The following is a 13,241-nucleotide window of genomic DNA, read 5'->3' as shown; positions in this document are numbered from 1 at the left end:
TCTAGCCTTATTTCGGTTTCGGTTCGAGCAGTCGAGTAGTTTGGTTTTGTAAATGGAATCTGTTCCGTTTTTTTTCGCATCTTGTAAGTGTGTTTGGGGTGTTAGTGTACGTGTATTATATAGAAGAGAAAGCAAGAGATCGAGAGGTAGAGTGAGAGAGCGAGAGAGAGAGAGAGAGAGAGACAATAGAAGAGTGAGAGGAAAGAGAGCGAGAATGTCTGTCTTGTGTCCTGGGTAACGAGACCCTTTTACCTCCTCTAACTATCGATCCCCATTGCCACTCCATCCTCCCCCACCCCCTCTCGATAAAGGCTGCGAATCTCTTTCATCCCCCCCTGCCTATATTATTGATATAGTGCGCGAACGCCTCCCGTGCTTAGTGAGCAAGAGGGAGGGGGGGTTGAAGATATGGTGGCAAAAAAAACAAGATTGGGCTGTGAGTGTAAACAGTTTTGCCATTTGGGATAAGAAAACATAACTATTGTAAATATGTATAAATATATCATTAAACTCATAAAAAAAAAACAGAAGAAGAAGAACAAGTGGTAGCAAAAAACGGCAAAAACTGAAACGATCGAATTAAAGTACAATTACGGTGAGATATTATTGGTGCGAGCTTTTCTTGTCTGGAAGGTTTGTTCTCTCTTTGCCACGTTTCGCATCTATGCGTGGATTTTTTTTTGTTTTTGGGCTTTCTGGCGCTGTTCGCCGTACATGCATCGGCTAACGATGATTTTGAAAATTTATTTATTGTTTGCTTTCTTTCCAATGAAATGGTGTGCGCCTGGCGCCTAGCAGCTTAGTCGCACAACAGCTGGCAAGCTCAATCGGAAGGAGGGAAAAAGCTTGGAAACTTATGGTAGCAAAAAAGGAATTCTTTGCTACTTCCATTGCATACTTTAAGGTGTTATGCAACTGAAATCTATCTCAGAAAAATATTTGACGAACTGTTAAAGCATTTAATACACCATCGATTGCATACTTTCTAGGCGTTACGAAGTTTACATTAAACTTTGAAGTAAACGGCTATTTAATAAAGATAGATTTAATAAAGATTGGATTTAACTGATGGAAAAATCCAAATCAGAAGTCTTGAAGAGTTGTGGTTTTCCTGCGCAGCCATATTAAAGCTTTTTCCTTCTTGTTTTTTTTTTCCCAATTACAGCAATTCTAATTTTGCGGCACACGTCTAAGCATGCTAAGCGCTCTAAAGTATGCAATACGCTTTACAAAAAAATAAAATTAGGAAGAATCATACGGAAATGATTTTCGTGTTCGTAACCGACTGAGCTAAAACCACTGGAGCTGCCCACTGCTAGGACCCAGAACACACATACACCCCAATAGGCGAATGGTTTGAAATTTGTTGCAAAACCAAAAATCCAAAAATTGAGCCGAAATTTTTCGATAGCCTGCTGTAATTTTTTTTTTGTTTCGTACCGAACAAGACAAGGGAACAGAAAGGGAGGGCGCGCGTGAGTAGGCGTGGTTGTGTGAGTGACGTGTAGTTGAAGCTGTATCATATGTATTCATATTCCGGTCAGGTGCGTATAATGAAGGAGCAATGCTTTACTTACAGGCCGCTTCTGGTGCTCGCTGGCTAGCGAGCACACGATCGAACGTGGGAAGGACATAGGGGATGGGAGAGCTTTCTAGAGTCTAGAGGAAGTTTGGTTTGGTTTCAGAACAGCGAAGGTAACCGGAAGGTCGGAAAGGCAAAAGATTGTGTACAAGAAGGATCGCAGAAGGCGAGAGTTAACATTGACAATAGGAGTTTCAGAGGGAGTTGAGGGAGTGTAGGAACCATCGATCGATGTACACGCCACCGGTGAGCACCGTCGGAAGCCTAAATACAGAACTATAATTAAAAAAAAAAGGTAAATTATAATATAAACTAGCAGAAATAGCCATACCCAGTAGTCAGACATCGGTTTCGATACTAACAGCTAAAGCGCTATTATGGCGTTGTTGTAAATTATTATTCGTTCCACCGATGCTTCCGGCGCCGCCACCACCGGCGGCACCACCGACGACACCACCGCCGCCTCCGCCACCGCCGCCACTGCCCCCACCAATACCGAGGCCTCCACCGATATCACCAACACCGCCTCCACCACCACCACCTACACCACCACCCCCTAAACCACCACCACCTCCGCCACCGTTCGATGGTTGTTTACAGCAGTTTTGTTGCTGCTGCTGCAATTGTTGTTTATCGGTAAGATGCGCTCCTAAAAATGGAACCATACGATTTTGTTCACCTAATAGGCCGGGTGTTGTCTCGACCCCGTCCTCCAGGTCCATCATATCGGACGACGATTCGGACAACGAAGTTTTCTTTAGATGTTGACCTGCGGAAAAGGAAAAGGGGCCGGGCAAACAAGTGGGATTAATAGGCGATTTCGTTTGCATGGGGGGGTTGCATACGTTTAGGCGTTTTGGAGGAAAATTAAACCACAAAGCGACTTACCCAGAGTGCCAGGAAGATACGGACAGCTGGTAACGTGATTGAAGTTCTGACTTTGCATCTCCTCCTGATCCGTTTCCCGATGATAGAAGTAGTTGAAGTTGCTGACGATAACCGGTACGGGCAGTGCGATTGTCAGTACACCGGCAATCGCGCACAGCGAGCCCACGATTTTGCCCCACACGCCGACCGGCCTGATACGAACGAGAGAGCAATGCGTGTTAGTGTTTGGATGCTTCTGGCTAACGCTGTCTCGCTACCGCTACAGTGATAGGGATTTGAGGTTGGCGACAACAGATAGTGTGACAGATATGCACGGAGCGTTTGAGCTTAATGCAGGCGTGTGTATTTATGTGGGAGTGGTGTTGTGTTAGAGTAGGTGTACTGTATGGTGAGTAAGGTGAAGGGTGTTGAGCAGGCGAGCAGAAAGCTTATGAAGGTATGCAATTAATCTACAAAGCAAACTACCAGCAATCAATCTACCAGTCGCAGTAGGGTTCGCTGCAACGCATACGCTTCTGGGCGTTGGACGTTGCGCTTCGCCCGTTCTTCGCACGACGGCCGGAAGGGAGTCGGTCGAAGATTGCAAAAGGAATACATCTACAAACTACGCATGCATTAGGTGAAACGTTCCACACGGACGGGAAGGGATGTGCGAGATGTTTGTGACACAAGTGACAGAAGCGGGGTTATCCACTCGCGTGCGCGTAACATACAAACACCGCAAAACAACCATGCAGTTGGGTTACGATGGCTATGAATAAGGAAGTAGTTGTATGAACAGGCAAAAAAAGAAAAAAAAACAGTCACGAGCTTAAGTTCATCAGTAAATCTCCCGGGCGACTGTAAAACGCACACACCCAGTCAAGATGGCAGAAATGGCGATGGCAAAGAGGAAACCCATTCATGATAGCGGGAATGGATTAATGAAGACAATGAAGGTGATAATGTGTTGTGTACGCACGCGAGCAAAGGAAGCGAGCAATGGAAAAGATGTGGCCTCACCGTGACCTCCAGCAATCTTGGGAGGGTGGTGAGCGGTACAAAGCGATTGAATAGGAATGTCGGAAATGTCGCGTTTCCAGCATATCCTAAATGTGTGCATATGGCATCTAGTGCGTGAGGTCAGAGAAAGCCCTTTTTCTGACGCCGGGTTAGAAATGGATTCGAAGTACGTATGAGGGACCAATTTATGGAGCGTGGTATCTTGACTAGTATGTGATGTTTCATAGTGTGTTTGTGTTTTCAAGAGAAAGAGACTTTAAACACTGTTTGCGCCTAAACGTATGCAATGCGTAAGCATGAAGGCATGTGCGAAGACTGATGTAAAGTTGTTGGGAAAACTTATGTGGAACCAAGTACTAGAAGTAGGCAAACTACTGTGCCAGCGAAGCGGCAAACCGCTCGGATTTAAAGTAACTTACACCAAGCAGCATACATGTAGGCGCAAAAATTATCTATCCTTCTGTGACAGTGAATGAATAAGGCGGAAACTAAAAATAACAAATAATATGCCACATTCAGGTCCATTTCAACAGTCTACTCCACTAGCTAACGCTCTACTTGCATACGCCCAGGCCGTGCGTGACCGGTCCAGTTAAGCTGTCAATATAATATGCCCCATTTGTTTTGCTGCAGTCGATTGAGTTTGAAAGGTTCTAGCCACAAACAGCAAATTAATAGAAAAACAATTCAATCGTGTTGTGAGTGTGTGTGTGTGTGATGGTTACCCTCTCGTATGTCGCTCTCGCAAGGCCAGCTAGATGTGCTGAAGCCGTTCGCTCTATTTCCACGCCTGTCAATGCTGACAGGCGACCAGGCACAAAAAAAAAACGCCAACAAAAAATAGCATACATTTAGGCGAATGTTTCTCGTCTCGTCGGTACAGTGCGATCGCGTGTTTGCCCACGTTTTGCACGTTGTTGCAGCACGCTTCCACGTTGCAACGTATCTGTTATTTCATTTCGACTGCCAGCTCCACTGTCCTTTACAAATTGTTGCATCTGTTTGGTGTGTTTAGGGCGATTTAGGCGCTGCCACGCCCTGCCTGCTAGCCGATAGTTCGAATGCAAATCGGTGGCTTCCGACAACGGGACGGCAGACAGAAGGAGTCAATCAAAGCAACACGGTGTACACGTGGTGGTCACGCACAGCTTTTTCTAGTCTAGCACGGTGGGGGTGATCGCGATTCCACATCAAGCACTGAATCAAGGTGATGGAAGGATGAGAATGCAACACGCACATGCTGACAGGATCAGTTAAATGATGGTTGGGATGCCTGTTGATGGTTGCAGGCTAGCTAAAGTCGCAAGTTTTCCTATCTAGCAACTATCTAGCGCTAGCTGGAGCAGTCGCTTGTTACACTTGCACACTATTGCGTGAGCCGTTCGCATGTGGAACCGAACCTTCATGGCACTGTTGCAACAATACAGGTACACGAGGGGGGCTTGCAAATGCGAATGACTACGATCACATACGCTAGAAGGTTCTAATCTCTCAGGTACCTCTGATGAATGTAGAGGCAGTACCTTGTGACTGTTGATGCGAGGATGCCGACCGATCTTTGTTTGAGGCGGGTTGTGCGAATGAGTGGTATACTGTCGGTATGTTGAAATCAATACATATATACATCTGTGACTGTATGTGTGTGCTTGTGAATGGCTGTGTGTGTGTGTGTGTTTTTAGTTCCGGATCGGACGTACATCCCCTTGCTGGCATCTTGGACTATTTGGGCAGAATGGTGTGAATTGGTGGCATATTATAGCAGCGCTTCTAGGCGTACAGGGCGATAAATGGCATAAGGCGTTTAAAAATGTACACATACACGAGGTTCACTGAGCTGAAGGTGCACACACAAACACACACACACACGCGTGCGTGATGGTTGTGTCGCGCACCGTTGTTTGGCGTGTTGGAAAATGAATCGTAAATAGGTGCAAAATAATTATGGCAGGAAGGTGCAATGCTTATGGTACAAAATACCACACAGTGAAATACTTTTTTGTCGATACGATTTTACTGGGCTTTTACGGGGCAAAGCGATGCAACAAAACAGAGTATGGATTAGTGAGAAAGGGTATGGCGGTATAGAGAGAGAGAGAGAGAGAGAGAGTAGAAATGAGTCAAAAGTTTATGAGCGCAGGACTAGGCGAAATGCTGATCGTTTGATGTTGATAATCGAACTGATATGATGCACACAAAAACAGGGCAACAGAGAGAGGGAGAGAGAGAGAGAGAGAGAAAAGGAGTGAAAAGTTGTATGTGTGTGTGTGTTGGTGTATGAGTATTTGTCTGGAATGATGTGAAAATGTATCGGTAATGTCGATTTTAGTTCGTTTTTGCTGCTTGCATAATAATGTCTGGGTGAAGTAAGAAAAGGCTTGTGAAAAAAAGAAGTAGAGCAAGAAAAAGCTTTTTGAAGTAGAAAATAAAAATAAAAGCAAACCCAACATAACTTTAAAATCGCTTGAAACTAGAGTAAAAATAAAGCGTTAATATAAAACAAACAAAACAATCAAACAAGAACAGCTTCAGTTTAAAAAAGAAATAAAAATGTAGCAAAAAACCAAAAAACCACTCACAACTAATCAAAATGATGATTCGAGTAGCTGCAAGCAGTGTATCGTTTTAGCTGATGTGTAGAATTCAGTGTGTAATACCGAGAAGCGATGGAGCTGTTAGGGGGGTGTGGTGGGAGGGAAGAAAGGCTGAGCTGTGAGATGTATGGGGCGACGGAAGAAAGAAAAACAAAACGCAACACAAAATGAAGAAAACCAAAAACGAGTGATAAAATATCGTACGTCATGTCACCATATCCGACAGTAGTCATGGTAACTACAGCCCACCAAAATGCATCTGGTATGGACTTGAAGAATGAATTTTCGCTTCCTGCTTCCGCAAAATATACCGCCGATGAGAAGAGTACAACGCCTGCAATATTCAATAGTTGGGAGGTGAGAAGAGAGAGAGAGAGAGAGAAAGAGAGAAAGAGAAAGAAAGAGATAAAAAGAAAGAAAGAAAGAGAAAGAACAGCCGTTGTTTTAGTGTGTTCAATTTTCCCATTCTATCGTTTGTTTGTTTTTCCCTTTGTTGGTTTTTTGTATTTGGTTGTTGTTTGTTGCTCGCTCTATTACTTTAGCAAAATAGAAAACACAACAACACTAGTGATGTTAAGCTCACTGTTGGCTCTGGGAGCCTTTTGGATAGTATTCGGGGGAAAAAACCATTTTCGCTGGGCCACATGAAAAAATGTCGAACCCGCTTGCTAGTTATAAGACTCTCCTATGCAAACAAAATATGAAATAATCTTAATCTATACTTGCTTAAAAAGATATTAATCCAGCAACTATATTTCGTTTGCGAGCCATTTTAAGCAGACTTAGTTAATTAGACTATTCTGCAGTAAGTACGCGCTTAAATTGCATAGTTTCTTGGCGTTATGCACGTCACATCAATCGTTGCCGCCTAAAAGGTAGGCAATACGCTACACAGAGACCATTCTTAGTAGTACGCCTCCATGTATGCAAATTAGCGTTAAAACAAATTCGTTTTTCGGACGCTTTGTTCGAAATCGCATTCGCATCAGAACGTAAAGGTGATCCAGGTTCAAGTAGATCGAGCTTCAGCTCGAACCGTGCACAATGAAATAATTGGCCTCGTCCGAGCGGCTCTTTAAAATTAATTTTCCATTATGCTTAAGCTTGCTTCTTCCAATCCCACCGAAAAAAAAAACTCGCACCGGTCCATGGACGGTGGCTTTGGTCCTGTATATATTGCGATATTATTACCTTTACACTATTTGTACGTGTTGGTGTGGGTGTGTTTGGGTATTAAAGTAAAAGTTGTGGTTGGGTGTATATCTGCAGGTTATTCTGTGTGTGTATATACGCTCTCCCTCCTGTTCTTGGCCTGAATAAACAGGGCAGAACGAATAGGAGGGAGCACATTAATGGAGACAGTCCACCAGAAGGACACTCAGAGGTAGGTGTTTGGAGTGAATGTTAGTTTGGAGCATTCCAGTCCAGAATAGTCTGGCGTCTGGGGGAGGAAGGAGAGGGAGGGAAGGTAGCTGGTGGTGGTTGTGAAGGAACCGTGTTGACCCTCACCCTTCCTTCCCGAAACTTGGTAAGTATGTGCACGTCGTCCGACGGGAAACGGAAGCTATTAATAGCGGCTTTTTAATACATTCTATGGCTGTCCGAAGGAACGTCCGAAGCTCTTTCATACAAACTCATCAACGTGAGGCTACCACACGGGCAAGAGAGGGAAGCAGGAGAAGGAAAAAGAAGGGGTGGATGGGGAGAATGGGTTTGTTTGTGTGAGGGAGGAACATGAGAAGTGGGGGGTGTTGACTAGAGTGGGAGCAAAAAGCAGCGTGACAGGTATACAGGGAAATTCCGGAAGGTACACACAACAATATGGACGGTCGGTGAAAGATGTCGAGTGAAAGAGAGAGAGAGAGAGAGAGAGAGAGAGAGGAAGAAAGAGAGAGATACATGTGAAAAGAGATAGAGAGTAAGAGTAAGGAAGATTGGTAAAACGAAGCCGGATGTAAGAAAACCAAAACAGAATCTCATCCTTTCTATTTTTCTCGCTAAGCCTTATAGAATGGCCTTAATTTTCGAGAAAGACAACAAAAAAAAAAAAAAAAAAAACAGCAACTTGAGTGAGGTGTCCGATAGAGGGCGCGTCTGACGTAGTACGGACGAATTGAAGCAGGGTGCGCCCATAATGCAAAGTGTCCGAAAGACCGCAAGCAATGTCCACCGCATCCAGCGGACTTGGTTCTTGGTTGTACCAGGGAAAAATGGCCGATTTGTGTATGTACATTTTGGATTTTGGATTTGTTACGGTACTGAATCGTCCCCGTTGCAGGTAGAAACGATGAAGGCGAAAATGACGAAAAAAAATCGCGACAGGCAAACGTACCGCACGCGTCCATAGGTCCAGATGGAGATGTACTGGATACTGATGATTAGTTTTGTGTGTGTGTGTGTGTGTGTGTTTTGTTTGTGTTACACCCATTCTCTAGGCTAGACAAAACGCTCGCCGAATCTGTATTGTGTGCAGGCACGACCAGGGGGGCGTATCAGCTTTTGCTTCAATTTCTAAGGCACAAAGAGAGTGGGTTGGTTGCAAGTAATACTGGCGGGGTGGGCTGTTTTAATTAACCATTCCACGAACATTCACACAAGCTTGCCAGTCGGGGTTTTTTTTCGTTCTTAATTTTCCGGACAAGTGAAAACGCAGAGAAGGGGGGGGGGGGGTGGGTCTGGAATCCCGGAAAAATGCAATGTCCAATTAGTAGATATGCGCAAGGTTTGCTCGTATGCAACACACCTGAGAGAGAACAGATACCGAAAGTTGGGGGAGGAGGGGGGGGGGAGGATTCGAGGGAGCGTGGGGGGTTGGTGAAGGAATGAGGGGTTTATTCTAAAATTTTCACAATTCACCATTGCCAATGATAATAGAAGTGTAGAGATGGACGGTTCTTTTCAAGGAATGCACAACCAAAGTAAAACAAAAGACTTATAATAATGGCAAGGAATGTAATAAATGGTCAAAATGAAACAAGTCACTATTCAGTGGGGGATAATACACGTAAGTTGATGTCCTGCTTAACACGACATGCATCTGATAGCTTTTGAACGAGTATCCACCTGTGGCTACCATTTTGTAGAATTTTCTGACAGTTCAATGTTTGGAATGCAACTAAACTTCAGATCCAATGTTGTCCCACTAGTTAAGTTCTAGTGAATTATGTATAGAACGACTACAAAAATCCTCCTACTTCTGTCTAGGTGAATACTTGAACACTACACGTTACTAACTATACTACCGAATCATAGCTGGCTAGCGCCCCCTACCGGCAACCAGCGGCAATAACCGCACTGCATTAATTTCCGGTTCGGTTCGCAATCGAAGATTAATTAGGGCTCTAATTGCTGTCACATCAGCAAAAAAAAAAAAAAAAAAAAAACAGTTAACATCCGAAGGGGGTTATATTGTGTGGAAAAGAGAAGGGAAAGAGGGAGGTAGTGAAAAATTCAATCGTAAGGGACAGAGACAAACGAAAACGTGAAATGATCGCATTTAAATCCGGATAAGTAAAACATGAAATGATAGAATGCAAACACACATCACACAATCGCACACATAAAGATTGGGCAAATAAACAATGGTGTTGTGAGCAGTACAAATAGAGAGATCGAGAGAAGGAGAGAGAAAGAGAGAGAGAGAGAGAGAGTGTGCACGCGATGATGAGAATGATGATGGGAACACCACACACAAAATGGATGAAGATGAATTTTCCACCATTCGGGATCCCCAGCTACCACTTCCGTTAGCCTTTCTGTTTGTGTGTATGTGTGTATGTATGTGTGGTATTTGATGCTGATTCCAATTTTCGGTTGCCTATTTTGTGTCATTGTCGGGGAGTGAGGCTTAGTTCTTAAAGTTTCCCAATCGGCATCGAATTAGTTGACAGGGTTGCACACCAGAAATTGCCAATTGCTGTTGTTGAATGGTGGGGTAGTTGGAGGAGAAGGGGGAGGAGCTTTGTTATGGCAAGCATTAGAAGGCTAGCACACACACAAACACACAGTGGGCAGTAATTGGGCACCAATTTCTTGTCGAATATTTCACTCTTTTTTTCCTTCTCATTTCCCATTGATTTTATTTGCAAACTAGATAACTTTGTCACAGCTGGAGGAAAATGCTTTCAAAATGAGGGTAGGGGGGGGGGGGGGGGGAGATTTGTGTTTTTTCCTATGTTGCTAACAGACTATCAAAAATAGCTAGTATGACGAGTGGGAAAAGCCTAAAGATTTGACAGATTGGTTTTATTTCCAGGGAAAACAAGCTCACACACGCACACACATACGCGCTTAAGCACATTCACTAGGTAAGTCCAGGAACAAAGCGAAAGGGGAGGGAGAAGGGGGAGGTTGGTAGTGGTGGTAAAAATAATTCTTTTGTAAGAATGATTTGAAGAAATCAGCAGAAAATGAACTGAACCATCTTGGCAAAAGTCAACCCAATATGGTTCCGTTAATAATACACGTTGCTGGTTTTTTTTTTTTTTTTGGTTGCTGTTGGTGGTGGATTTCGAGAAAACTGCAACCCCCCTCTCCCCATCTCACCCCTACCACCCCCGGGGAAAATCATTATGAACAGGAAAACAGGCAGCGATGAAGAGGCGAGCAAAACGGAGAACAGAATTGAAGGAAGCAGATAAGAGGTGGGGTGGCGTGTTTTAGGGTAGGTGGAGGACGTTGTTCTTCGGGTGGAATGGAAAATGTAGCGGTATCATTTCGAATAGCACACGCCATTTTGCACAATTGCGCACCGATAAGGAAAGGAAATTTCAACAATGCAGCTGACATTCTGCCGTTGCTCGGGACTATGTGTCTGTGTGCGCTGCTGTGTGTCGAATTTTCCGTTATATTTTTTTCCTTGTTTCCTTTCCATTTGTATTTTTGCACTATCGCACGCACACACAAACGTAACAGGGGCAGGGAATGTTTATACGGCTTTTTTTTTGTCGATTTTTCCTTGCTTTTTTGTTTGTTTTGTTACGTACTGTTGTTTCCCAAATGATGAATTTTCCAATCGAAAGCCCACAGCAGCCAGCAGCTTTTCTTTCATTTCATTGCCGAATCAAAGGGAGATGGAGGAGGAGGAGGAGGGGGGGGGGGAGGAATAAGGGTGACCAAAGAATGTATTGAAATGGTGAGCAGAAACAACGAACCTTGACCGTGTCGTTGTTTTCTATTTTTTGAATTTGTTGTTTTTCTCCTTAATTTTGTTATTTTATTGACATATCTCATCTAGAGATATGCTTCTCTTTTCTTGCTCGTGGTGGAATTGACTCTCGTCGGGAAAGAGAGAGAGCAACTGTCACTTGGGATTTGATAAATATTAAATGAAGCCAATTAATCCAATTAATGTTCGTTTTGTAGTTTTTGTCCTTCTGCTTCTTACAAATTTTCATTTTGGTGAACCTTTAAAATATTGAATAAAAAAATAGGAGATAGGAAAAGGAGCAAAATTATAACCCAAGAAGAACAAAACAACAAATCCGATGAAAAAGAATAAAAATCCGAAATGTTCAGTCGAAGGGATGAGAAAAATGTGTTGAAGCAAACCACGGACACAAACGTTCACCAGGAAAGGAAACGGTCATACCAATTTTGTAATCAAGCTATTCAATACAAAACAACACTGACAACAACGACAACAACAACAACATTAACAATAGTGACGAAAACTTAAAAAAATGACAACATCAACGAACAACAACAACAGCGACCACAGCAACCGTTGAGGAAGAAGAGTGAGGGTGTACAGCTTTTTATCATAAAGTTTTGGTTTAAAAAAGTATAATATAAAACGAAACATAAACGAGCGTAAAAGGGAAGATAGTGAACAAGAGGAGAAAAAAGATTGTAAAAGAAACATGAAACAAGGGGACGAAAGAAAAACAAAAAAGAAATAAAAAAGAATGGAGGAATAAGAGTAAAAAAGAAGCAAATAAGAAAATTAAGAAAGAAATAAAGAAGTAAGAAACAAAATAAGGAAGGACAGAATGAAGGATAGAAAAGAAAGTAAAACTGTACACAGCACAATGAGAAGAGAATAAAGATCGGTAACAGGGGGGACCGGGGGGGGGGTGTAGAAGTAGTCGCGGAACGGAGTTTTGAGGTAACAGAGGATAGGCAGACAGACAGATAGACAGACAGATAGACAGACAGACAGACATAAGTGAAAAAAAAACGTGGATTGATTTTAAGATAGTGTTTTGTTTTGTTTTCGTTTTGCATTTCTTTTGTTTGGTTTTTGTTTGCAGTGTTTGGTTGGAGAAAGGATGGACGCACGAGCGTACCTCATGTCGCCGTAACCGACCGTGGTCATTGTGACGACCGCCCACCAGAATGCGTCCGGTATCGACTTGAAAAAGGACATTTCGGTGCCCGCCTCGGCAAAGTAGACGGCCGACGAGAAAAGCACGACACCTGTGTGTGAACGGGAAAGGCAAACACGATATGGAAGTATGTATGACACAAGTAGGAAACCAAATCTAAAAAAAAAGGAAAAAAACGGGACAGAACGGGGCCTTTACGGTAGTCGAGTGCCGACCACGTAGTAGCGCACCTGATTTATGGTTTTCTTTAATTTGTTTTTACACGCTCAGTAAGGTTAATATGCTGACAGTGATAGAGGTGGACCAGGAAGGGAGGGTCGGGGAGGGGTGAGGTGTGGTATGCGTGAAGAGAAAAAAGATAGAAACTGAACGTGCCAGTGGGCCAGGACCAGGCTGATAACGCTGCTTACGAGATGGCTTTCTTTTAACACATTAAATTGCATACTTTAGGGCCTAAATTTTACACCATTTTTATGAGGAATCTCTGGTGACCCGTGTGTAGCACTACTTAAAACTGTTTGTATTTAAGGATTGCATAAACTTAGGCTTTAAGCTAAAAATTATTGCTCAAACTAAGAGGTCGTTTCAGTAGCCGATGAGAGAGCGCCATCCAATCGCTCTCCAGCCGACATTGAAGCTTCTCGACAGCAAAATTAATTTACGCCTGAATTTAGGCCCCAATAGCAAAATAATTTTTCTCGGCACCGCTTAAGCAGTTTATCAGCTGGCGATAGAGATGTTTGGACAGGAGAAACATAAATCTAGCATTTAGTTTTAGAGCGATGAGGAATTCAGGACCGGGATGGGTATTAGGTACAGATAGATTGTAATTAAACGCCGATCAATTGCATT

At 43.3% G+C, this 13,241-nt stretch overlaps 2 protein-coding genes across 8 annotated transcripts in view; both read right to left on the bottom strand.

Annotated features, from left to right (window-relative positions):
* Positions 1 to 13,241, bottom strand: part of LOC126568426 (potassium voltage-gated channel protein Shaker) — a 416,918-nt gene that overhangs the window by 1,434 nt on the left and 402,243 nt on the right. For 4 of the 7 annotated variants that reach the window (XM_050224926.1, XM_050224950.1, XM_050224934.1 and 1 more), the window contains exons 9-11: positions 6,268 to 6,397; positions 2,471 to 2,661; positions 1,914 to 2,351 (exon numbers count right to left, since the gene is read on the bottom strand). In XM_050224926.1, coding sequence (XP_050080883.1) covers positions 1,921 to 2,351; positions 2,471 to 2,661; positions 6,268 to 6,397 — 752 coding nt within the window. In that variant the 3' untranslated portion in view covers positions 1,914 to 1,920. Of the gene's footprint in view, positions 1 to 1,808; positions 1,859 to 1,913; positions 2,352 to 2,470; positions 2,662 to 6,267; positions 6,398 to 13,241 lie in introns of those variants that run through there. The other 3 variants (XM_050224909.1, XM_050224901.1, XM_050224917.1) reach the window with 3 other exon arrangements.
* Positions 1 to 13,241, bottom strand: part of LOC126563177 (synaptic vesicle glycoprotein 2B) — a 383,950-nt gene that overhangs the window by 195,306 nt on the left and 175,403 nt on the right. The window lies entirely within an intron of this gene.

The sequence above is a fragment of the Anopheles maculipalpis genome, chromosome X (genome assembly GCF_943734695.1).
Source record: "Anopheles maculipalpis chromosome X, idAnoMacuDA_375_x, whole genome shotgun sequence".
Classification (NCBI taxonomy): domain Eukaryota; kingdom Metazoa; phylum Arthropoda; class Insecta; order Diptera; family Culicidae; genus Anopheles; species Anopheles maculipalpis.
Note: the sequence above shows the minus strand (reverse complement) of the source record. Positions and strands in the feature narration are given on the sequence as shown.